Raw genomic sequence first — 27,271 nt, 5'->3', positions numbered from 1 at the left:
CTGGTTTACATATATCTTAAAGATTTGATGTTTCATATATAGCTCTTGGCGTCCACTTGCGACGGCAAGCTGGAGTCTTGTCGGCGGGGGTGTCAAGACCATAGATAATTATTAATTATTGGTTTAGTTTAATTGTAGTATGGTCTTGAGTTTCAGGAGACCTAATTTACTCTTGTTTATCTCTAAAGAGATATGTGCAAAGAATACAGTATGTGTATACTTCAAATTGTATGAATTCTAGTCTATCAACAAGAGCTTGTAATGTTATGTAATAAATTTGTTAACATTCACACTTTTCTTCGGACAATGAGGACATCAAGAAAGTGACATAGTTTCGTGTCATCATGATTGAATTGAGGTTATGAGAATTTGGTTGAATAAGATCTTTTAGATCTGGGACGCACGTGGACGAAAATCGGCCCGAGTGCTGAAACCGTATTACTGGATCGTCAGCAGTTTGAGTTGTATAAAAACCTTTTATTTTATTCAATGACATCATTATCAGAGTAGTATTATCAGAGGATCAATATTAGAGAAGTAGCATTTAAAGTTCTACAATTCATTAAGTTAAAACATTATTAACTTCAAATACTAAGAGAACAGTCTAAGAAGTTCAACGTTGAAATACAACCGACTGCTGTTACTGGTATACGATCATTCAGTGCTTGGTTCGACTAATCATCAACAACAGGTATGTGTCACAACCAAATTCTGTGCTAACCCAATTCGTTATACATGAGTTACACATTAAATTACACTTTCTTAAGTCTTCATTACACAAACAACACTTTACACATAAATGATTACTAGTTCTGTTAAAATACACATGTTTAAGTAGACATTGTTGTTATCATTTTAATAGGGCTCTGGTTGGCCCTCAATCAATGCAACCAGTGGTGGAGTATCCCCAAACTTACCTCTCATATAAATGCGAGTAGATATAGATTTGCTTCATGCAAATTAGATCAATCTGGGGAGCTCAGAGTGCTCTACATATTCAAGTTTTACTAAATTTTATCAAGAGCAACCCAGGTTGGCAATATATTCCGCAAAAATTGTCTTTTGCTTTATGCAATATTAAAGCTTGTAGTTTCCGTTTAGCACAATAGGATGCGTAACAAAGTGTGTTTAATGAGTTGTCCCAGCATGTGCTGCCATCTGGCGACATAAAAACAAAACATGAGAAAGTCACTAGAATGAATCACAGATATCGTAGGTTACGCCTACTACCAATGAATGAAAGTTTAAGATTTTTCTTTTATCGGCGGTATGAGTTGTGATTCGCTTTTACAGTTAGTAAGATACCTTTGTACCTACGCTGGCCGACATGTCATGACACTTGATATGCTGATACAGATGTTCACGCACAAGTGCTCGCATCTTTGATAAGAGATGATTAAAAGAACAAAAATAATGATTTTTCTTGTTGTTAACTTCACTGCGTTTTGCACTTAAACACAAAGAACACAAATCTCCACTCTTTGATTTCTGTGAAGCTTTCCACTGAAAAAACTATTTTTAATAAATTATTTGCCATCACTTTTCACTAGTTTCATCAGTTGTAATTACTTATGGCGTAAAAACACATAACAAGGGTTGCACACTGTAAAGTGATGAGTTGGAATTAGTTACGTATTTCCAGGAGAAAAAGTGTGATATCGCAGTCTTTTTCTGCAATGGTTGCGAGGGGGAATCCGTTTCGAACGTTTTCCAAAATTTTAGTAGTTTTCCTGGTGAGTGTCTCGGTGTGGGTTGATGATATATTTTCACAGAATTGGAGAATCCATTGGTGATAAAATGCATTCACATTGCGATAAATTTTATCGTGTTTGAACCATTTAAAGTAACTTGTTGCGTCCGTTGGTCATCAAGAAGATTTTCTTCATGTTCGTGGTATGGCCAGAAAATTTTGGAAGGGTTGGGGTAGGGGTAGGGATTCAGATAAATCTCAGAGAAAAAGAAAAGTGGTGTTAAGATTTTGTTGTGTGATGGTGAAAGAAGATTCATTTAAATGGATAGTGTTTATTACATGAGTGCTTGACCGTGATGAGCCTTGGCCTTGTGTACAAGAATGTAGGTCAGTGTGAGTTGTGCAAGAATGCGCTTGAAGGAAATTACATTGAAGCGTTGGTGATGTTAACATATAATAGTTGATATAAAAGATCGTTGTTCTTTTTACCTTTTCTCTTTCAAAATCAAAAATACATTATAATAATAAAATAAAGAATTCCTAATACTAATATCGTGGTGTGAAGAATTACCATAATCTGTATGCGTTGTAGAGAAAACTCATAAATTAAGTGTAGATAGGAAATAAATAATTAAATAATTTAATCGTGGCTTAAACACTAGGATGTAGGTTCTAAAATCTTGATGTTAATTTGTTGGTTCCATGTAGCTCGAAAGGAATTAAAATTAACCAAAATAGGTAACACTAAATGGCATCTTAATTCATAAATAGTATGAATGTTTAACCATTATATATTCTAAATTATACCGTAGTACAGCATCTGAAATCGAATATTTGATCGATTTTCTTAAACTGGATTTATTATTTTTCATTTAAAAATGGCAACGTATAAATATTGCTTAGCATATATTTATGTCATAAGTTAATATTTGTTGTAGCTAGGTTGTTAATAGCTTAATAACATAAATGATCAATAATTAATAACTTATTAATCTGTCAATAGCTTTTAAGTAATTGAGTATTCTAATTATTAAAATATTAAATATTTATAGCTTCAGATTATTATTTTTGTCTTTTTTTAAATATTTTGCTATTAAATAGAAGATTGAAAGTGAATCTTAGATCTATGATCTTAAATTTAACCTACTTATGAACGATAAAGTTCGTTACAGACATGAAGCTTAGTATAAATATATTATTATTAAATATTTGAGCTTTATGGAAACCAAAGAAACGATAGAACCTTAAGAGTTAGTGTGTATGGAATTTATGCGCTAGAATAATGATGGATGGTTTCGCGCTTACAATTAATGTACATGGAACCTTACATAGGTGAGTACCATAATTTATTTTAAAATATCAATTTATTCTTTACTGTACTATTTATATCGCTACTGAAATGTTTATATATGTGACTTTAAAAACTTTTTTTAAAAGCTAAAAACTAAAATCAATCATGAACTCTGTGGTATCTCGTCGAAATTTTACGTATTTGAGTACGTTCGTCAGCACTTATTTCTAGTCTTTGCTGTAAGCAGCCTACTTTTCGGTTAACGAAGACCGAGTCAGCTGCCTCAAATAACAGATAGAAACTAATGTAAAATTTCAAGTTGATAGTTTTTTAAAATAGCGAAAGTCATTCTAAGCCAATGTTCTAAGCCAATGTTCTAAGCCAATGTTTTGTGTATTAGATTATCAATGGTACCATATTGTCTTCAAAAGACATCCAATTTCCTGAATGTCAGAAAAAGATGTTATGTTTCTGAGAAGGTGTGTCAGCCGTGCGCACCGACTCGCCCGGTAAAAGAAGAAAAATAATACTACCATAGGATAATAAATATTCTTTTCTTTTTTTAAAATTTAATTCTCACATGCCTCATTGTATAATTTTAATCTTCGGATATTGAAAGTGTCGATTTTGGTTTGTTTCTTTTCATTCACGTATTTTATTTTATATGAATTTTCATTCACTTTTTCTAATATTTCACCTATTAATTTATATTTGTTGGAAAAACAAGCTGGAATTCCGGGTTTCTGTCCTAGTGCTTTGATTAAGAGTCGTTGACCTTTAATGAAATTTTCTTGTTTATACAGTGTGCGGCACGTAAAACCGGCCCGTCGTAATATTCTGGTATATTGTGTTTTTGGCAACACTTAAATAATCTACCTTCCTACCAAGAGATGGCGTGTCGAGGTCGGGTCGACTTACGTGACCTGCAGCAGTCACGTGCAGCCGCAGCCAGTGAAACTTGTCGAAACCAGTTGAGAAAAAGGCCTCGTTGTGTTAAGCCGGGTGAGTGTCAGTGTGTGATAATGCCGTATTCGATACCCGAGCGTGTTGCCATTGTTGAAGGGTTCATTCTCACTGGATCTTTTGTGAAAACAAAGAATTTGTTTCGGGAGAAATTTCCAACGAAAAAAGCACCATTCAGGAATTGATTGAAAAATGGCGACGTACAGGATCGGTTCAAAATGGCTCCCAGGAACAGACGACCATCTGTCTGCACACCTGAATTAAAGATGCAGGTGGAGGAGATAATGACAAGAAGTCCTCGAAAGTCAACCAGGAGATTGAGTCAACAGGTCCATGCGAGTGAGAGAAGTTGCACACGTGTTTTAAGGGGACTGAAGTTAAAACCGTACCGGATAAGTGTTGTGCAAGAACTGAAGGAGCCTGACCTGCAGAAGAGGGTGCATTTCTGTTCATGGCTGTTGAGCAATGTTGCCAGTGGTTTCTTGGATCCACTATTGCTCATCATGAGTGACGAGGCGTGGTTCCACCTGTCTGGGTACGTAAATTCCCAAAACAACCGGTATTGGTCGACAGAAAATCCACACGCAATCCACCAGGTACCCTTGCATGATGAGAAGATTGGTGTTTGGTGTGCCATTTCCGCCACACGCGTTATTGGGCCTATATTCTTTAAGACGACAGCGAACAGTGACGTGTATATGGGAATCCTGGAGGAGTTTTATACACACTTGACCGAAGAGGAGCGTCAGTTATGTTACTTTCAGCAGGACGGTGCAACATGCCACACATCAGCCGCATCATTGTCCCTTGTGCATGAGATGTTTACACCAGAGTGGACAATCAGCAAAGGCTTGTGGCCTCCTCGGTCACCAGACTTGTACACGTGTGACTTTTACTTATGGGGACTGTTAAAGGGAAGAGTATACGAAACAAATCCACACACAATTGAAGAACTCAAGACCAGGATCCAGGATGTCACCAATAGCATTACAACACAAGAACTGGTAATGGTATATATGAATCTCCTCAATCGTGCTCACATGTGTGTTGAAGTGGGCGGAGAACACTTTCAGCACCTGCTGTGATGGCTGCTGTGAAGGTGAGTAGTCATATTCAATACATTATATTTCATTTATGTGTTGTAGTTAATCATATTCAATACATTACATTTCATTTCATGTGTTCACTTTACGGGCCGGTTTTACGTGCCGCACCCTGTATTTCTTTTCCATGTATCGTCTTTGTTGTTTATATTGCTTTTGCAAGTTTTGTAAGCTAAATCGCGAGCTTCTTTTAGCGCTGTGAAACGTTCCTCGTTCTCTTGATGATTATAAGGTAAGTCAAAGACGTGGTCTATTTTCATTCTCGCATCATAACCATGAAGGAGATAAAAAGGAGAAAATTTTGACCTTTCATGTACATGGGTGTTCAAAGTAAATACTAAACTTGGAAGAACGATGTCCCAAGAATTTATCTTTTTATCTACGTAGTGTTTTAACGTATCCTGTAAAATTGCGTTTATTCTCTCTACTTGACCTATTGAGAAATGAGCTCCGGTATCGGCAAAATTCAAAGATATTCCGAATCTTTCTGTCATTTCTTCCATTAATTTCCCTTTATGAGAGGAAAGTCGGTCTAATAAGATCTGCCTGGGGATTCCAAACTTTAGTATTAGTTCCTCATATATAATTTGAGAGATTTCTTCTGCGCATACATTAGAAATTGACTTGGCGATGATGTAACGTGTGGCCATGTCAGTCATTACTAGAATGTATTTGTGTCTATGGGTTCCAGACAATGGAAGGGGTCCTATTTCGTCAAGAACGATCGACTCCATCGGTCCATATTGAGGGTATATTTGTGGGTGTAACGTTATTTTTTTCCTGTTTTCCTTTGTTTACTTGACACGGTATCACATTTCTCATGCAGAAAACCTTTCAAATCGGGAATATAGATTTTCTTATATAACGCATTATACATCTTACTGTAGCCAAAGTGACCTCCGCCCATGGGGTCAGAATGAGCTTGGTTAAAAACTGCATCCCTCATGCTGTATGGTATACACAAAAGAAGTTTCTTTCCATTAGCGAAACGATGAATTATGTATAAACGATCATCTTTAATTTCATACATTTTTTCGTTCTTTCTAAAGTGATGGAACAATTTTCGGGATCTTGAATCGCTTCATAGATCGGTCCAAAAAATTTATCTTCTTTCTGCAATCTAGCAACATCTAAGCCTTGTTGGAATGTTAAAAATACGTCTAGTTGTTCAGGATCGAAATCTTCTTTTGTCTTTTCGATGTCCGTATTTCTGCTTAAAATATCGGCGGGATTGTTTTTGCCAGCTATATGTATAGGAATGTAACGGTAACTTTCAAGTTCAAGTGCCCAACGAAGGAGTTTTGGTGATAATTTCGGTGTTTTTTAAATATGTAAGACTCTTGTAGTTTGTTAACAGTTCAAATTCTTTACATGCCAAAAAGAAATTGAATACTCTGCAAGCAGACAAAATGGCTAAAAGTTCTATTTCTACAATATGGCGTCGTGTTTCCTCCGGTCTTAATAATCTCCTGTAATAGCCTAAGGGTGACCAAGAACCATCGGATTGCTGTTGCAGGAGGACCACTCCAATGGATTTGGTGCAAGCATCTGTGCATAAGCGTAGAGCCTTTCCTGGAACATAGGGTGCTAATAGTGGTGCATCTAAAAGAACTTGGTTTAGTTTTTTAATTACTTTTTGTTTTTCTTCATCCCAAATAAATTTAGTATTTTTTCTTGTCATGCGCAGTAATGGAGCTACTAATTCTGTGTAATCTTTACAAAATCGGCGCACATAGTTCCTGAGACCTAAGAAAGATCTTAATTCTTTTTGGGATTTGGGGGGTGGAAATGATTTTATTGCTTTAATAGTTTTTTCACTTATCTGGTATCCGCTTTTCGATACGATGTGTCCTAAAGCCAAAACTTTTTCTTGTATAAATTTACATTTTTCCACTGAGAGTTTAAGTCCTGCGGTGCGCAAACGAACAAAGATTGCCTTTAATATGTCTATCATATGATCTTGCGAATTTGACCATAGGAAAACGTCATCCATATAACAGTTAACATTCTCTGGGTGAACATTCGCTAAGGTCATTGCCATGATTCTAGACTATATTGCTCCTGCAGAAACAAAACCTTGAGGAAGTCGCTGGAATTGAAAACTACCAAAACCTGGAATATTGGACGATGTACACGGTCTCGATTCTGGTGTAATTGGGATGGTGAAATAAGCAGATTTTATATCTAAGACTGAAAATCAATTATGTCCACTCATCGTTGTCAAAATTTGATGAATTGGACGTAAAGAAATTGTGCGCAACTCTGCAAATTTGTTCAAAACCCTGGAGTCGAAACAGCAACGTAATGAACCATCTGGTTTCTGAATAAATAGCATTGGGTTATTGTAATTACTTTCTGATCTCTCAATGATTTGTTGATCTAGTAAAATATTGATTTCTTCTCGCACTAGAGGACGAAGAGCGGCGGGAACTTGGTATTGTGGGCGGTGAAACGGAACTTTCGTTTTCATCTCAATGTGGTGTTCATAGTTTTTAACTTTCCCAATTGTATTTTTATTCCATGCGAAGACATCTGCAAATTATAAACAAAGATCTTCCAATTGTTTCTTGATTGCGAGATCGGTCTTATCTCCAATTATCAAACGGGATTTATCGAATTCCTTTCTTGCGTTAATTATTTTGTCAATTTCTTCTATTGTTAAGCCCTGTTCTTGTATATCTTTACTTGAGATGCATGTTTCTGCTCTCCCTAGAACAGTACCTTGATTCAATACAACTTTCTTACAAGTGAAATTTGGCACTTGTATGACGTCATCTTTTTTCTAAAAAATAACGCGAGGAAAAATAATTCCCTTTTTCGATTGAAGTTCAAAGTTAGGCTCTAGCATCATTTCACATCTGGACTAAGAATTTCTAAGTTTTACTGAAATGGTAACAGTTGATTTTGGCCAAATTAAACATTTTCGGGGTGTAATAAATACAGGAACTAAACATGCTTTTAAAATATGTGTCGTTTCATTTGAAACGTTCATGGGTTCTGTTATTTTCAACATGTGCCGAATTCTTGACTGATCCATTTGTCTTAATTACTGGTAAAGGTAAACGACCGAATCTTTGAATACTCATGATTTTCCTACCATAATCAATTTGAGCTGTTTGTATACTAAGAAAATCGTTTCCAATTAATCTATTGGGAAACCCGTTGATTATGCGAAATAAATGATGAATTTTTTTCCAGCAATAGTGAATTTTACTATCGCGACTTTATCTATTGTGAGCATATTTTCTGTAATTCCTTTTATTTTTGTTTCTCTGTTAATTATTTTGGCTGTAGGTGGTACAAGATCGTTAGAAATTATTGATATTTGCGATCCAGAATCAATGATTGATTTTACAGATGTTCCGTGAATATTAACTGGTAAAAATACCATATTATTTTCGCAACTAATAGAGGCTAAGAGTTCTCTACTTATAAGTGCCTCTGCCATTTACTGTAGATTTTAGTTTAAAGAAATATTGCAAGGACACTGATGTTGATGTTGGTTTGCATTATTTGGAACAAATAGTTGTGCGTTTGAATTTAATTGAGTGTTTGAATTTCCTTGACATGCATTGTATTGATGATAATTACAACAAGGTGTTTGATAGTTTTGATTATTGTATGGCTGATATTGATAGTTATTATATGTGGGTCTATTGCCTCTGAAATTTCTACCTCTTTGAGAATTTCTATTATTTCCTCTCTGTCCAGAATTTCTATTATCAGAGTTATTTCCGGTGTTGTTATAATTTCTATTTCCCTGATTTCTAAACTTTCTACCTTTGGACTGTCTCCTATTGTTATTGTTGTTACCTCTATTATTATATTGATCTTGATTTCTCGCCTGATTATTTTTCTGGCTATGTTTACCATTATTCTTTGATTCAGCTAAAGCTACTTGCAATTCTTCTAATTTCTTTTCTAAACTAGCTAGCTGAGTTAAACAATTCTTTAATCTGCTTTTCGTCTTTTTTCTTTGAAATTTTCGCCACTAATTCTTCTAAATCTGAATCACCATCACTGTCTTGCTTTCTTAATTTACTTAATATTTCTCGAACTGTTTCTTTAGGTTCATTGTTTGTACGATTTTTTCTCCTAACTATTTTCACCTTATTTTTCTCTAAGAGTTGTAAGTCATTTAGAAATTCATCTAAACTAGCATAGGATTTCGTTCCTACCTTGTCAATATAATAAGGTAATAAACCTGATGCTATAAGGCCTATTTTCTTCATATCGGATATTTTCTCATCTAGTCTTTCGGCTAGGGTTAGAATATCATATGCAAAGTTAATTACTGGTTCGTCTTCACGTTGAAGTCTATCTCTAATCCGATCTTCGATATCTACATTAAATGATGATCCTTGAATTCATCTATAAGCTGTTTTATTAGTGTGGTGTAAGGTGTGGTCTCAGTATTTCTTCTTTTCAAAAATAATTTGACCCATTGACGGCTAATTCCTTTAAATACTGACGGTAATAACGCTTTTCTTTTATTATCGTCATAACCTGCTATGTCGCAAGCATCATCAAATTCTTCCAGAAATGACACTATATCACTATCATTCGTGAGATCAAATCTAGGTAATCTACCGTAATCTGAAAATACAGTGACTGTTATTTTCTGTTCTGGTGGTGTACTACCGCCTTGATTTGCCATACTTTCTACTTTATATTCTATGCTAGGAAATTTTAAAACTCTAGTATTCTTACTTTCTTGTCGCCGTGGGGTTAATATTTTACTAATATTTTCTATGCCAACATCAATGTCCTTGCTAGCTTTTTTACTTCTAGTCAAAATACCTTCAGTCATTACAAAAATAAAATTAATAGACACTAAAATTTTACACCATCATTATTCCAGATAATTAACACATTATATTAACAGGAATTAAAATGTATGTGTAATGCATGTATGTGTACAATATTAAAATAAACAACAATCGCGGGTGGGTGGGCGGGTTAAATGATGTGTTATCTGATAGTCATGTAAAATGAAAATGTAGACTTTAAAATATACTCTACCATATTCTAATGGGTTAATTAAAATCTGTTCTTACTAATCAATAAAAAAATGTTTTAGGCATTCGGGGTCCTTAAGGCGTAAGCCTCACAGCTTTGTCTACCATGATATAATCAGTTAAAAGTATGGGATCTTTTTGCATCTCCAGCATGCCTATTGGCCAAAAACATTTAGGGGTTCAGGATCGAAAGGCATCTAAGTCCTTAAAGCATCTACCACCATGCCTTGTGAGTCAATGTATAAAAATGTTTAGAGTTTAAGATCGTTCAGTATCTCCAACCATGCCGGTTGGCTAATATATAAAATGTTTAAAAGCTTAGGATCATTTAGCATCTCCAAACATGTTAGCCTGGTCTACTCTTATACGAAGTGAATGTGGGGATAGTAGCAAATATGAGGAGACCAAACTAATCTAAGAGAAATATCTGGAATTTCTCTCTCAACATGCCCCTAAAAGTTAGGCAAGATGCGTAGCATGAAGTTCAAGAATAATTTAGTTATGATCAATGGAAATGTTATTTAACTGAGAGAAAGGCATATTGTTCAATTTATAACAATTTATTGGTCAATGAATTTAGTATTCTTAGATTGACTCGATTAAATATCTGAAAAGTCATGAGGATTGAAAGTAAGGAAATCTGGCCTTAAGAATATCATACCTGGATGACTACTGGTTCTATGATGTCAGGTAATCTCATCTGCAGTTCAGCTCGAAATTCTATAAAGCGTCCATGGAAAGATGAACTTGTCACTCGTAAAATATACGTGAATAAAACTCGAGTACGAACTTTCCGAAACTCGGATTAAAATAACTTATCTTGACTCGTTACTAAGGATATAAGTCCGTATCGTAAAGCAACATGTCAGATTACTATTTCGATGTTTGATCTAATGAATGTCAACTCGATAGCTCTTAAACTTCTCGTTGACGTCGGATTAATAACTTCTCATTAACTCGCTTCTTATTAACTTCTTATTAAACTCTTAATAACCGACTTCTCTTTCCAAGGAAACGGTTTTATATAATCAAGAAATTGAGGTTGCAGATATCGGAGATATTCATGATAACAACAGACTCCAGTTAGCACGTGGAAATCTTGAGAACCTCAATTGGGACAGGACATTCTGCTGACCAAAAATCCTTAGAATCTCCAGACACAATCTCTCGGATGATTTAAATTTTGTCAATCTAAAAAATTTTTAAAAAACAAAAAGATACACAATTCTTACAATATCATAGACATTCTGTTCTCAATTTTGAAAGTAAAAACGCTGATCCAATTGTAATTGTTTGACAAACGTAATAACCTCATTGTATAAATTCTCTTGTTAACATAATGCAACTAGGTTGCAGTCTTTGCTTTTTCGTAATGAAATAATAAAGCATCAGCAAACTAAATGATTTTCATGACATGATGTTATTCCTATTATCTGTGTGACATGATTTAATGAGTAAAATGATTATGTGAATAAAATTAATCTACATAACATAAAATATTGTAGTATTACCAAAATTGAAATCTAAACCTATAATATCTAATAATATCTCATGAATATTCTAAAGTACCATATGACATCCCATAACATTATTAAACAAATATGGGAAATCTCCCTTCTTTAAATTGTGACTAAGGCGTAAATCTTTCGGTAATTTTGATAACTTAACACCAAGAAAAAGAAAAGAATCACGTAAGAAGATACAATTACCAATGCTCATATTAAAAATCAGTTGACCCTGGATAAGAACACTAGGAATAATATGCTGCTATTTTATTAGATTTCAGACTAGTTTTATGATCAATGGCTACAATCATCTCAAACCAGGACGCTCTACTAACACATAATTAATAAAGGCCGTCACCGTCTTAAAAGAAAACGAACGATTTCCAACATTATCACCGCACTTTTTACAAGGGTCCTCGATGCCTTTCATTATACAGTAGTGACAATCGTTGCGACAACAGACCAGTACAACTTCGTGTTCCCTTTCACCGTGGTCATAAGGCGGCCTTAACAACGTCTCTACGTTATAGGCTATGTACATAATCCTATTAGTATGTATAGGCTCTGTCTCTGAACAAAACATGTGTGGTTTATATCAACATGCATGCGACACGTCGTTCACCACACACGTGATCAGATTTCCGACGTCTGTTACCAAACATGACACCACAATCGATGCAGACCTTAACATTATCACATACAGATCTATCCGCTTTATTACGCTTCACATCATTCATTGAAACACACCCTAAAGGAAAAACTCTATTGCATGCATTCCATTTAATTTTATAAGTGTAATCATGTTCGTGCCAAGTTCGAAAAAAGAACACCGAGTCTCACATTTGTGTTTACGTTATTTTCCATCATAAGCTTTCAAACAATAACAATACCGAGCCTTGAGGAAAGTTCTACTGTTACGAATAGGTTCGAAATGGCCAACATTGTTACCTCTTTGATAGTAGATAAAGGTCATATTTTTTGCAGACTTTCCCGGGTAACGAACTATGTATTCCTGGTTAATATTTTCATGCTCCTCGTAAATTACGATTTGATACTCCTCTTTCAAATAAGATTGGAAAGCTCAACATCTGTAAAGTCACAGCCTTCCTTAGTTTGAACGTTAACTCCTGTCATCTCCCAGAGAACTTCTGCTTTAAGAAGCCATGTATCCTGGTCTCTTGTTCTTAAAAAATGCAAAATCTGAGCACTTGACGTAAGTTTGGTTATCCAGTAAAGAATCAAAGGGGAAAGCAAGAGATATTCCTGTTTTCCATGCGTGTTAAACGCTTTTCCAAATAATGCTGGTATTTTGAAAATTTTTCAACGGCACTCGCAATATTTCTCCCCCTGCCAAACATAGTGTCGGCGATCCGGAATCAAAAAGTACTCCATGCCCCAAAAGAAACACCTCATTCGAATTTAGTACACGTTGTACTAAGGACCGTTCTAGCAGAGAAATTGCCTTTTCTTCTCCATGGGATATACACAGGCTGTTTTTTCTACTGTTGCTACTGTCTACGTATAGCCCAAAATCCGTGCGGCATGCATCGAAGATCACATGTTCCAATGCAAAATCTATTAAACTTTCTATATTTCCATCTGGGTTATCAATTTTTCTTTCATCACCCATAAGTCTGACGACAGTTTCATGGGCCGCAAGATGAAAGCTACGAAAACTTCTTCTGCTCTCCCTTACATCTTCGAACTGTTTCTTTGATTGTCTATCATTATTATCAGTACTGCTACCACTTGTAGTACTACTACTGATACCACTTGTACTATTACTTCTGCTGCCATGTCAAACCATTGTTGGAACACATGCATATGACGGACCAGGCTGAGAAGAAAATTGATTTCCATAGTCATGCTCATCCTGTACACAGTGTTGAGGGGTATTGTATGCAGAATTTTTTCCCAGGAGCTGTTGCAGGTTTTAATTACAGCGCTATTTTGAGTTTGTACCATTTTTCTTATTTCTTCAACTGGTATATCAACGGAATTTAGATAGCCAATCCCATCTAATTCATCTAAGAAAGCTAAATCTTCATCAATTTATTCATTTGTATTATTATAACTCCAGTTATAATTTTCTGGAGTGGTCATGACTATAGCATTATTATTTTCAGATGGGATTAAGATTGGTCCCGAAACAAGCCGCGCTCCAAAATAAAAAATGTTCGAAAGCTCTGTATTTTTTCTATCCACCTGACCTTCTCATTCAGGATAATAAATACATATGCATAAATTTTAGGACTTCTGCACTTTAGGACTTCTCCAGTTTAGGACTTGTGCCGCGGTATGATTTATAGGACTTGTGCCGTTTAGGGCTTGTGCCGCGATAGGATTTTTAGGACTTCTGGCGTTTAGGACTTCTACCTTTTAGGACTTGTGCCGTTTAGGTCTTGTGCCTTTTTCATTCACTTGCTTTAGTTCTTAAATTCGCCACCACCACACGAAATTGGGACGATGCAGCAACTAGTTGGCAATAATGTTACAAACGTAGCTAATTCCAACAGTAACAGCTATATTTGTACTACTAAGATTATTATTATCACTATTTGTTCTGCACTTATACACGAATTACATAATACAACCTATTTCATTTTAAGAGTTAATTACAAAATTAGTTAAGAAATTCGTTTCTTTCGAATGGAGATACGAGAATCCTAAGACAAATTCCTAAAACAAAAATAAATAAATAAATAAAATTAAAAAAAAGTTTAAAAAGCATATTTTACCAGACTTCTGAAACCAAGCAAACATTCAGAATTTCAATGTATACTTTGCGGAGTGTATTTTATTAAGAGTAGGACAAAAGTCCACCAAAGTTTACTTAATTAGGACAAAAGCTCACGAGACATTTCACGAGTAAACATTAAATACCAACTGTATACATAAAGAACGCAGTAAATTTAAAATTGAACAAAGAACATTTATTATGCAATACAGTGGGTGACATTCATAAGTCCTAAACGGCACAAGTCCTAATAATATAGGCACTAGACCTAAATTTTAGGTCCTGTGTCATTTTTGCAGAAATTACTACATAGTCATTTAGGGGTGTAGCCTGCAAGTTGTTCTAGGGGAGCAGGCTTTTTATATATTAAAAGCAAATCAAAAGTTTATTTCCAGATTACGAAAGCTGCAATAAGACAATAAATTTATACATATTACACATGTACATAAATACATAATATTATTATAGTTCCTTTTTGAAACCTGGAATTGACAGAGCGTAAATTTAAAACCACAGCTTGTGGGAAATGTACGAATAAGTTAGTTATAAGAAATCGGAAACTGTTCATGGAAGTCCATTTGTTTGACTGTATTTATCTTCTGTACTCTTATATAAAAGAGTAAAGATGAGTGATTTTTTGGGCATACTACTACAAGTAGAGTCATTAAATTTTAATTATAAAATATAATTTTCTTATGAAAGCAGGATATAAGAAAGAATTTTTGGAAATAAGTATCGTAAAAAGGGTGGGGCAAAAATTTTTTTAAAGGGTAGTGTATCTCGCAAGTTTCTGAAGCTAGTAAAATGAAACTTGGCATATAAACTTTCCTGTTTTAAAAAATTGAAAATTAAACACATACAAGAGAAAGAGCAAAGGGAGCTTTTTTTATGTTCGAATTCCCCATTACTTACTCAGAAAATATGTAAATAAATTAAGGAAGGATTTGTTTAAGCTAGATCCGTGAAACTCGGTAATTGAACTTTTAAGTAAAAGTAATAAAATACTATTTGTTTCAGCGTCTTGAAAATTACACTTCTAATGGGAAGGAGGGTCAATTTCTATAATTTTAAAATATCCCACTGCTTATGAGATTTGGGCAGGAAACTCTTTCCTTTAGGCCTCGGTTCATCCAGTTAAGCAAACGAGAGTAAAAAGTGGCTGATTAAGTAGGTTCTTTTAATTATTTTAACATGTTGACGTAGTTTAATTCTTTCAAACTGTATTCTTTCACATTCTATTATAAACATCCTTCATTTGCTGTAATTATTAAAAACGTTTAATAAACATTAAAGAGACTAACCCCCGGTCACGGCCAGGAATGTGTTTTTGGTGTTAAGCCATCATTTGCCTTCCGTAACATAACTTTTGATTTTAACTTCACGTACTATCAGGACTCAAGTCCCAGAAATGTAGCATATATGAAATATACTACTACTACTTCTATTAATACTACTACTACTACTATACTACTACTACTACTACTACTACTACTAATAATAATAATAATAATAATAATAATAATAATAATAATAATAATATGTACTTCTGAAATACGTATGTATCTATGTGTTATTAATTCTTTCGTAATCTTGAAATAAACTTTTGATTTGTTTTTAGTTTGTAAAAATCAAGGCCCTCTAGAATAAGTTGCTGGCTACTCCCTGAATGACTATGTATTGGTTTCTGTACACGTATTGTGTTATCACTTACTAGTCTAGTGTTATTTGTAGACTAAGACCATGGTTCTTGTCTTGGAATATTACTAGTTTGGTGTGGTAGTAATGCAATAAACTGTATATTCTTCTTCTTCCTAACAAGGCTGAGCGATAAGCCCCTGCAATTCCATTACAAATAAGGACGAAATTATTTTATAAACTATTTGGTGAACCTTTGTTAATATTACGCTATTAGTTCTTACAACCTTTTGTTAATCTTATTTAACAATTGCAAAATGAAATAAGAGAGAAAATATATAATGATGATGATTGTTTATTTACATAAGGTATACATACAACAAAAGGGAGTCTGTTGGTCAGTACTGTGTATCTGCTAAACCAGGGTCAAACTCTGTGTGTCACAAAAGTTAGTTTAACAAAGTTTAAAATAATATATGGTTTGACTTACAAAGATTATCATATTAGCAAAATGATTTGAAATAACACGCCAGGCATAAGATAAGCCTTGGGCTATATCGCTTAGAACTATTTTAAGAGTGAATCTATCATTTATGCATTAAATTTCATTACTGGCTACTTACACATTTCGGCCTGGTATTGGAAGTCAGCTTCTCGTGTTCTTTTCATATCCCACGATAACTGTTTTAACTGCACACTAATTATAAGCACTACAATTCACTAAATGCATCACGTCTTCCTCTTCCAAGCCTAGAGTAGCGATCAGGTTTGAGCCCACTACAAACTTCTTTGTGTGGCTACGTAGTCGGGATCGAACTTTTGACCTCTAAAGACAGCATCAGTGGTAGCCCACAGCAAACCTCTTTGCGTGGCTATATAGAACGGTATGGATCTCAGGACCTCTGAGGTAGGCAAGTCTCAGCCCATATCAAACCTCTTTGCGTGGCTTATGGAGCTGAATAAAACTGAATTGAACTCTGGGCCTCTCTCTTCCGAAATTGAGGCAGCCTGTTAATCAAGAACTCATCGGCAAATGTGCAGCACCTTGGCCTACCCTCCGAGAAGGACCTTACTGTTTTTTAAATACTCCTTACTGTTCTTGGTTTTTCAGGTCACGAACGACTTTCTGTAACTAAATTTTACTTGGGAAGTTAATTTTTAGCTTGTGTTCCGTGTCTTCATGCAGCCGCGGAAACTTTTCCAACGGTTTCTTGTTAACTTGTAGGAAAACACATCTTTATTTTGTTTAATATTAGAATTTTGTTTTATTCTCACAGTGTATACTGTCCTGATCGTAGGTGATCGTTACATTTGTTTATTTTTTCCGCTTATACATGGGGCTTCGGCGGCTCAGTGATAGAGAGTTCACCTCTGGTACATAGGGCCCGGTTTCGATCTCGACTCCTGCCATGTAAACTTTGTGGTGGACAAACACCGTGTGCGTGGGTTTCCTCGGGGTTCTTCTGTTTCCCACCACTTACTTCATTTCCTTCATTTCTCATCATCACCGTCTCCTTTAGACTATCCTTGAGACGTAAAATTCAAAAATTTCATTTAATTTTTACGCTTTTACATATCGACTAGTAATTATACTGAATAACTTAATTGTCCTTTCAATTTTAAATTTATTGAGCTTTTAATGTATACATCGTTTTCGTACATAGAGTGTGTATTTAATGTTTAATCACGTGTGTATTTAATGTTTAAAACCCGGATAATGTAATTTAACAACTATTTGTTCGTCTGACGCTAATCTTATTTGCTGTAACGTGTCTGCAGCATCTATACATACAACGTATTTTCGTAGCAGGAAAAATATTTAAAGCAACATCTTTTAATTTTACTTAATTTTTCTGATAAAAATACCTCTTTATTATTTGCATATTTTCGAAGAACTCAAAAAGAGAGAGGATTTTCTTTACATAATTATACACACATACACCACATAAGTGCATAAATTCGAGCAGCGACAAATATATTAAAGAATTTAACATGTGAAACTTCCGTTCGTTATTCTTAAAGACTAGCAGAATACCCGTTCTTCACACGGGCAGAATAATTTCATTTTCGGTATAAAGAACATCAAAACTGTCACCAGTCAACTTAGGGACTCCAAAACTATGAGTTTGACCTAGTATCAGTCATATTCACTTACTATTGCATGTCATCCTCTCCCTTTAGGGGTAATAATGGGGGCTGAATTTGGATTTAAACGGCATCGGAAGTGTCACTGTTCTTCTCAGCCACCCCTTCATATGGATTCGACACTGATATCGACCATTTTCGACCATTTTTATATACCCACATCTTCTCTCCCCACAAGTTGCGGTGCTGAATTTGGATGTAAATGTCATCGGAAGTGTCACTGTTCATCTCAGGACCCCAAAACCATGAATTCAACACTAGTATCAGTTATTTTGGATTATATATATATATATATATATATCTATATATATATATATATATATATATATATATATATATATATATATATATATATATATATAATAGTCGAATACATCGTTTTTAGGGTTGCGTTGATGAACAGTAACACTTCCGATGCAGTTTAAATCCAAATGCATCCCCGCAACTTGGAGGCGGATATATATCCTTGGAGGCGATGGTAGCGCCACAAGAGATTTTTAGGACTTCTGCCGTTTTGGACTTCTGCCGTTTAGGACTTGTGCCGCGAAATGATTTTTAGGACTTCTGCCGTTTAGGAATGTGCCGCGATATGATTTTTAGGACTTGTGCCTTTTAGGACTTCTACCTTTTAGGACTTTTGCCATTTAGGACTTGTGCCGCGAAACAATTTTTAGGACTTGTGCATTATAAGTTTAATGCCGTTTAGGTCTTGTGCCTTTTAGGACTTCTGCCGTTTAGGACTTCTGCCGCGTCCCCCATAATAATTAAAAATGTTCATTGATTAAATTACGAGAAAAAAGCTTGAGGGAGCCAGAGATCATGTTTCAGATACCAAGAGAGGTCAAAAACCTTCTACGAACCAGTTCAACCACCCTAACCTTCTGACAATAAATACTATATGACTTACTCACCACACCTGGGTTATAAACAAGGCCATAAAAATATTACATTTGGCAATCCCCATTGTTGTATAGAAAGCGCTCCCATTCTACTATGTGAGAGTTAGGGTAGGGACATGTCGAAGATACCTATCGATTAATGTCGAGGTTTAAGTCGCGGTCGCACCCTCGATACTGGCCCAGAAATGGATTCAAATTGATAAGCACATGCCAAAAATTTACAGGTCGACCGCGGGGGTAAATTAGTGGTCGCGATGATAAACAACCAAGTTTGTTTTTACATCGATGTTCAGCGGAAGCATCGCTGTGGCTCGTGTTCTCATTAGCTCTCCCTGAACCACTGCACCGAATAAAGACTTCATTTGTTTAGAATTTCATTTGCAGAGGATTGTTTGTGTCTGTGCTCGAGAGGTTTTCTGCACTACTAAATTTGATTATGAAAGACATATTGATAGAATTAATGAGGAATGTTCCAGCAATATGGAATAAGAAACACAAACAACATCATAATAGGCACGTTTTAAATAGAGAATGGAAGAAAATAGCAACTGAAATGGGAATGTCAGATAAGCTATTTACTATGTATTTGATAATTATATTGCAGCTTTTTATAATATAAGGCAGTGGCGGTCACAGGGAGAGGGCTTTCGGGCTGAAGTCCGTAAATTGTAGAATTTTTAAAGAAAAAAAAGAAGCAACTGCTAATCATATCTATGCTTTAAAACTCCAGGCCCCCCCGCCGAGATTAAATTCTCATCCGTTTCTTCTAAATTCGTTATTGATATAAGGTAAAGAAATACCTGTAAAGACAGGCACGTATCCATAGGGAGGAAACTTAGAATAATGGAATTGGAGTGCTGAGACAATTTTTTGCTGCAGTTAATACCCCCTCCACCTTGAAACCTGACGACATTCCAGATTTATTTATTTATTTATTAAATTTTACTGGGAAACGATTTCTCGCCTGAGTGCTGAAAGAGGACATTTCTTCACAGAAAATTGAATAAAAGGTAAAAGTCTTTGATTTAGAATATTGATAGAGATGAACAAGAGATGAGACTCAAATATTTTTGGGAACAAGAGACGAGACTTTGGCATTTCTCATATCTCGTCTCGCGTCCATCCTTATATATAAACTGTTTGGTCCTTTCAATTTCAAAATGTGGTTTTGCAGTGATTGTTATGCCCTGACGGAATAATTTCACATGTGTCACAGCAATGTTTCTCCTTAAACTGAGAACTTAACAGCGAAGGTGCGCCCTCCTCGTTATGTGCGCCCTTCATCCATCGCGACTTAGACATCGAAGTAGCGACCGCGACTTACATCTCGACCTCGATCGCGAGGTATCTTCGGCATGTCCCTACCCTTAGGTACGGCAAGTAGCCCAAAAAAATGTTTCCCCGAGGAATCTAATATTTCAGGTTACTTCTTCCTGCGTATTTCTTCACGTTACTTTCAGATCTAATTAAATTAAGTATAAAGGATAACAGGAAAATCTATAATGAAGTATCATAATTATAAACTTAACTTTTTATATATGTAGAAAATGCCTCCTTTACCTTTATTTTATTTTCCAGTTTAAACTTTAAATATCAGAGAATGGATAACTGATACTAGAATATGAAACAAATATTTGAAAATATCATTTCAAACTTTTAAAATAGTCACCGAACATAAACAAATTCATTAGAAGTATATTTGTCACGTAATGTTTTATATCGAATAGGATACCGAACTTGATTGTCGATAGTTTTACAATGGACCAAATGTTATAATTTAAAGAAACAATCGTGTAGAACTAGTCTTTAATATACCACATATCAAAAATCTCAGACAATATATTTCTTCGTTACGAAGATACAACGCTTCAAACCTTGGAAAACTGAGCTGCTTACGTCACAGCAACACATGTAGGGGTTTTGGTGTGACGTAGCATTGGAAGTTTCAGGGAATCTTTTCATATTACAGTTTCTTACTGCAAACTACAAATAAATTTAGTAGAATAGTGAAAGAAAAAATGGCAAAATAAGTAACATACTTACTGCATATAAACATAACGTGTTAAGAAGACCTATATTCCTAGCTAGAAATACATTTATGGTCATTTGCAATGTTTTATCATTACAAATATTTTAGATACTTGTACACTTAAGCAGGATTGCTTCACTATTGTATTACTCCAAAAACATTAGTCTAAGCACTATATCAGTTCAAATTAAGTGATGTGCAGATTGAGAATATCTAGGCCACCATATTATAGCTTTTCTTATTTTGAAGATTTGTCGTGAATCTTCATGCTATTATACTAGGGCTACAAATAAGCACTTTTAGGCTGCCGACTGACCATCATAAACAAGATACGTGCTCGAGAATTTTTCTTGTGACCTAGGCGCCGGTTCTCAAAACTAGGTACCATAATAACACAATTTCAGACATGAGCCTGAATAATTTTATTTTTGATTTAACTCATTTAGAACCCAGACTCCTATTTCCAATCGCCTTGACTACCTGGCGTCCAGGATTTTTCGAGCCTGAACAAAAGGAATATTGACAGAAATTCATTATGTATTACTTATGTTGTTACTTTGAAACTTCAGTTCTTTCTTTTCGATAACCTCACACAAAATAGTGTTCTAAGTATACAAACAGAAGTTTATTTATATTCATTCTCCTTTTCAGCCAGGCCCGTATCCACGGAGGCACTCCCTCCTAAATTTTAAATGGCCTCCTAAAATGTTCAAAGTAGGCTTGCAAATAAACTATATGTTGATGAACTATAATATGGTTGGATTAGCCCCTCTAACTTCTACCGGGCCCCCTAAATTTTTGGGGTGGCTACAAGCATCCCCTCAGCTCTGAGATGATTAATGTTTGGTATATGGTGGTACATTTGCAAAAGATTATATCGTGAAAGTATTACATTTTGTGTTCTGAGATCCACAAGAAAGAAAAAAAGTCATAAAATCAAACATTTGAAGAGTTCAGACTTCGATAAGTTTCGTCCAGTAGATTGATTTCTCTTAAATTGTATCACTCACTGGAACAGAATATTGTGTTCATTACTCGTCATGACATATCATAAATATTCATTATCAAAGGACACAGTGGATCAATAATGGAGCGCTCATCTATAGTGTGAGGGTACCTGATTCGAATTCAAGCCATATGAACTTGTGGTGAACATCGTGTCCATGGGTTTTCTCGCGATTCAGATGTTTCCTCCCACATGACCATTTCACCGATTATTTTATAATCATTTACTCTCATTAATTATCTGTCTCCCTTTACCTACAGGACATATTCGTGGAACATAAAAGTGGAAATTTTATTTTATTTTATTTTATTTTATTTTATTTTATTTTATTTTATTTTATTTTATTTTATTTATTTTATTTTATTTTATTAGTAATAAGCTACTGTTTGTTACCATTACTGTGAGACCACATCTGTTGGTTTAAATGTTAACTCATGTGCTCAAAACACTTCAGCGAATTTGTAATGTTCACATGGATAATATAAACAATTTACGAGCATGTTACATGGGCTAAAGAAAACGACAGTAAGCGAGAAGATATTATGATTAAATTATATTCCTAATGTGTAAAGTAGTTCGATAATAACACTGATAAATTATCAGAACGCTCATGAACATAATTATCATCGTAAGTTTCTGCATTCTTATGTTGAACTCAAAAAAGAATTTAGATTATTTGTACTTGGAGAAATGTTTTTTCATGTATTAATTTCCTTGGGCTTCCCCCTGAGTGCACAACTATCGAATCCACGATGAATTTGCATTTAAGAAATTAGCACTCTACTATCAAATAACTATGCTTTTATATTGCTGATTTTTTTCTTAAGAATATAATTCGCTTCGTAATGTCAATCGGTGACCGAAACATGAGAATATTAATTAGTTTCTTACCTCAGGCTGCAAATAATGTCAATAATACAGCAAATTAGTACACTTAAACTTTGTCCTAAGATATTCAAGTATATTCAATTAATTGGTAATAAATAAATAAATAGCTTGCTTTTTAAATAAACAAATTCTGTTACTTGTCTTATTCTTTGTGTTATTAGCAATGTCGTACACATTTGAAAAACATGCATCGTATCTTTTGCTAAGCCGTTTCCCTAGTAAGCGGTGCAGGCCCTTTCCCTTCTACCGAACTGTGACGTACAAACATGGTGGTCTTTGATTTAAGCGCACGAGTAGCAGATCGGAATTCAATCGCAAATTTCGACTAGTTAGAATCGTCGCATGAGCGAAAGGAAGTGTTCTCCGCAATCAGGTGGCTCTGAACTCCTTTTAGATCAATAAAAGGATCAGTGGAAATGTCCATTCAAAAAATAACAGAACGTATAAACACAATAAGTCAAATATGGATTAATAACAACTTAGCGTTAGTAGAGAACTATGAAGCCAAATTATCAATATATTCCAGATAATTCTTGGTAGTTTATACCAGTCAATTTATATTATTATATTTCTTCCAATATGTCGAAATCACTTAATCTAGCTCTTTCTAAGCAGTAGATGGTATTGTGTTCCGTGTTTACACTATTTTAAACTTCGAGAAAAAATTAAGTAAATACGTTAAGTTACAAATTAATATCTGGAGTGGAGATATCTTCGGTAAGAATTATCTGGAAAATCTTGATCATCATTCTTCATAGCGCCCTAAGCGCTAAGGTGTTATTAATCCTTTCTTGTATCATTGTGTTTTATTCGTTCATTTATTTTAAAACTTTTTAAAATTATCGACAAGTAAGTTCGGTACCCTATTGACGTAAAATATCGCCTAACAAATATGCTTCTAATGAAGTTGTTTAATGTTTGATAGTATGCATACTTTCATAATTGACATACGTATGAATTATGGCTCAATTTACATGTTTTGCAAAAAAAAAAAAATCACCTTTCGTTACATCTGGTAACACGGTGGCTCCTAGTGTACTTCAATCGTTGCTTCCTAGTTTAAAAATATATGCATGAAGAAGCCTTCATTTTGGTATAACCATTATTTGTGTATCACTTCAGGTTCAAAAGTTCTACTACCTCAAACTCCGCGTTGCATTGTATATTAGACACCCTGTATAAAATAAATATATGTGTTTATTTATACTTACTTGAAAATTCGGATTCCCTGCTCTCATGCTGATATACGTCTTATCTATTAATGCTTGCATTCCAGGAAAACAGTATTCCTCAAAAGATGCTAGAAATAAAAGAAAAATTAACAAATCAGGGCAGTTCCATAATGTAATCACGAAGTCACATGCCTCCCAAAATAACATGAAAAAGTATAGTTAAGAAAAAACAAATACTTATTCCTGTATACCAATAAGGAATGACCGAAGAAAAAATATTTATTATGGATTGCAACCTTAATTGATACCAACGAGAGATTTGCAACATAGTGTAAGTTATATATTTGATGTTAATCTCTGTTCACATGTTCTGGCTTGGTTCTTTCTACCGATATCCTGCTTCTCAGAGCAGCCTTTTAAGTGCCTATACCCCTATGTATACACGACTCAAAAGTGCATTACCACCTGCAATTCTCCCTTTCCTGCAATAGCAGGCAACCCAAGAAGATCGGTGGTTGGGTTGGTTGCGAATTCAAAAGGCATTGGACTAAAGCTCAATTTTGTTACAAATATAACAGTGTGGGAAACTGCAAATAAGAGAATAAAATAAATTGTTAACACTTAACATTTTATTACCTTGAGGGCAATGGATGACATAAAAGTTACAAAATCATCTTACTTAAGCCGTTCAAACCAGGTGAATGGTAAGAAACAGACATAAGAGGAAAGCAGTTTCTTTCCTTTTTCCAAAAGAAAATCTCGTAAAAAAAAAGAAAGAAAAAGGTTACATAATGTAAAGGTTTAATATAAAAGCCTAACAGCCCAAAAACAAACATCCACACGACACGGAAAGAGAGACAAACACAGAATAAGGAACACCAGTTGCTTAGCTGACTAGCTGGCCTCTCATGCAAGATAAAGAGATAGCGCCCAAGTTGTAAATTTAATTGTTATAAGAATAATATTATTAATAATAATAATAATTATTATTAAAAATCATTTACTTTCCAAATTTCTGACCCTACCTAAAAACATGTCTGCATATAGCGGTCATGTATGCACCTTTTGTCAATGAGTGGCCCTAAAGGCCAAAATGGATGCAAATCTCTGAGAGAGAGGAACAAAATACTTTCTTATGATAAATTCTAGGAGAAAGTTCGTAGAATTGCTTTTGACAGGTGCTTTCTTGTTTTTTGGGGACAGAAAATTGTACCGGCTAAGAAATTACAGTATATAATATTGCAAATTTGAAAGTGCATTTATTTACAATGCAATTTGAGGTAATAAAGAAATTGAAGACTTTGGGACAAACAACCTGCCAAATCCAAAATGTGAAAGTATAAAAGAGATAGCTTCACAAGGGTTTCTCTTTATCCGATTTTCTTCAAACTTGGCACATAGATACTAGACCGAGAATAAATGCACACGTATTTTTTGTTTCTTTCAGAGAACAGGATAAGGAGGGCAAAGGGTCCCTTTTCAAAAAAGGGGTCCTCTTGATTTAAAAGGACCAAATTAAAGGAACGAAACTCTGCCGATGTAAAGATGACTTCAAAGTACAAAATACGGGATTTGTCGTTCTCGAGAGAAAAGTTTTGCAGAGGCAATGCTCCTTCGAAATGACAAAGGACCCCGCACAATCTTTAAGAAATTTGGAATTCGGTGGAATTGCTTGAACCGTGTTACGTTGTAGATATGATGTTCCTAAGAACAAGTCTCAATGGGCACAACCACTAATCATTGGCCGTTTGGCCACCACGAGGCCACTTTTTTGAAAAAAAAAAGCCAACGAAACGACATTCAAGATTTCGGATTTCAAAATGACTAAAACCGTAATGTTGTAGGTATTGTGATTCTGAGAAAAGGTCTTAATGGGCACAACAACTAATCACTGATCGTTTGCTCATTACGAGGCCACTTACTTGAAAGTAACCGACAAAGTTGATGGCCTGGTTTTCTGTAAAAATGACTGAAACTGTGATATGTTGTAGATATGGTGTTTCTGAGAAGAGGTCCTAATAGCACAACAACTAATCACTGACCGTTTGGCCACTACGAGGCCACTGTTTTGAAAGTAACCGAAGTTTGTGATATTCTGGATTTCGGTAGAAATGACTGAAACTGTGATACGTTGTAGATATTGTGATTCTAAGAAAAGGTCTTGATGGGTACAACCACTAATCACTGACCGTTTGGCCACTACGATGTCACTGTTTTGAAAGTAACCGAAGATGGTGATGTTCTATATTTCGGTAAAAATGACTGAAACTGTGATATGTTGTAGATATTGTGATTTTAAAAAAAGGTCTTAATGAGCACAAGAACTAATCACTGATCGTTTGGCCACAACCAGGCCACATTGTTGAAAGTAACCGAAGATGGTGATATTCTGGATTTCGCTAAAAATGACAAACTCTGATGCGTTGTAGATATTGTGATTTTGAGAAAAGGTCTTAATGAGTACAACCACTAATCACTGACCGTTTGTCTGCTACGAGTCCACTTTCTTGAAAGTAACCGAAAATATTGATGGCCTGGATTTAGGTAACAATGACTAGAACTGTGATATGTTGTAGATATTCTGATTCTGAGAAAAGATCTTAACGGGCGCAACCACTAATCGCTGGCCGTTTGGCCACTACGAGGACACATTTTTGAAAGTAACCGAAAATGGTCATGTACTGGATTTAGGTAAAAATGACTGAAACTGTGATATATTGTAGATATTGCGATTCTGAGGAAATGTCCTAATGAGGCCAACCAATAATTACTGACGGTTTGGCCAGTACAGGTCCACCTTTTTGAAAGTAACGGAACATGGTAGTGTTCTGGATTTCGGTAAAAATCACTGAAACTCTGATATGTTGTAGATCTTGTGATTCCGAGAAAACGTCTTAATGAGCACACCACTAATCACTGACCGTTTGGCCACTACCTGGCCACTTTCTTGAAAGTAACCGAAAATGTTGATGGCCTGGATTTCGGTAAAAATGACTGAAACTGTGATTTGTTGTAGATGTGGGGATTCTGAGAAAGGTTTTGATAGGCGCAACCACTAATCACTGACGGTTTGGCCACAACGAGACCACTTTCTTGAAATTAACCGAATATGGTGATGTTCTATATTTCGGCAAAAATGACTGAACCTGTGATATGTTGCAGACATTGTGATTCTGAGAAAAGGGCTTAA

General features: G+C 35.0%; 1 protein-coding gene across 1 annotated transcript in view; it reads right to left on the bottom strand.

Annotated features, from left to right (window-relative positions):
- The window catches only part of LOC145660858 (uncharacterized), a 270,816-nt gene that overhangs the window by 20,499 nt on the left and 223,046 nt on the right, over nucleotides 1-27,271 (bottom strand). Inside the window, exon 4 of the mRNA XM_081726283.1 lies at nucleotides 24,121-24,209. Within this exon, the coding sequence (XP_081582409.1) occupies nucleotides 24,121-24,209 (89 nt within the window). The remainder of the gene's footprint in view (nucleotides 1-24,120; nucleotides 24,210-27,271) is intronic.

Source organism: Thermobia domestica, chromosome 9 (genome assembly GCF_964235325.1).
Source record: "Thermobia domestica chromosome 9, izTheDome1.hap1.1, whole genome shotgun sequence".
In the NCBI taxonomy this organism is placed as follows: domain Eukaryota; kingdom Metazoa; phylum Arthropoda; class Insecta; order Zygentoma; family Lepismatidae; genus Thermobia; species Thermobia domestica.
Note: the sequence above shows the minus strand (reverse complement) of the source record. Positions and strands in the feature narration are given on the sequence as shown.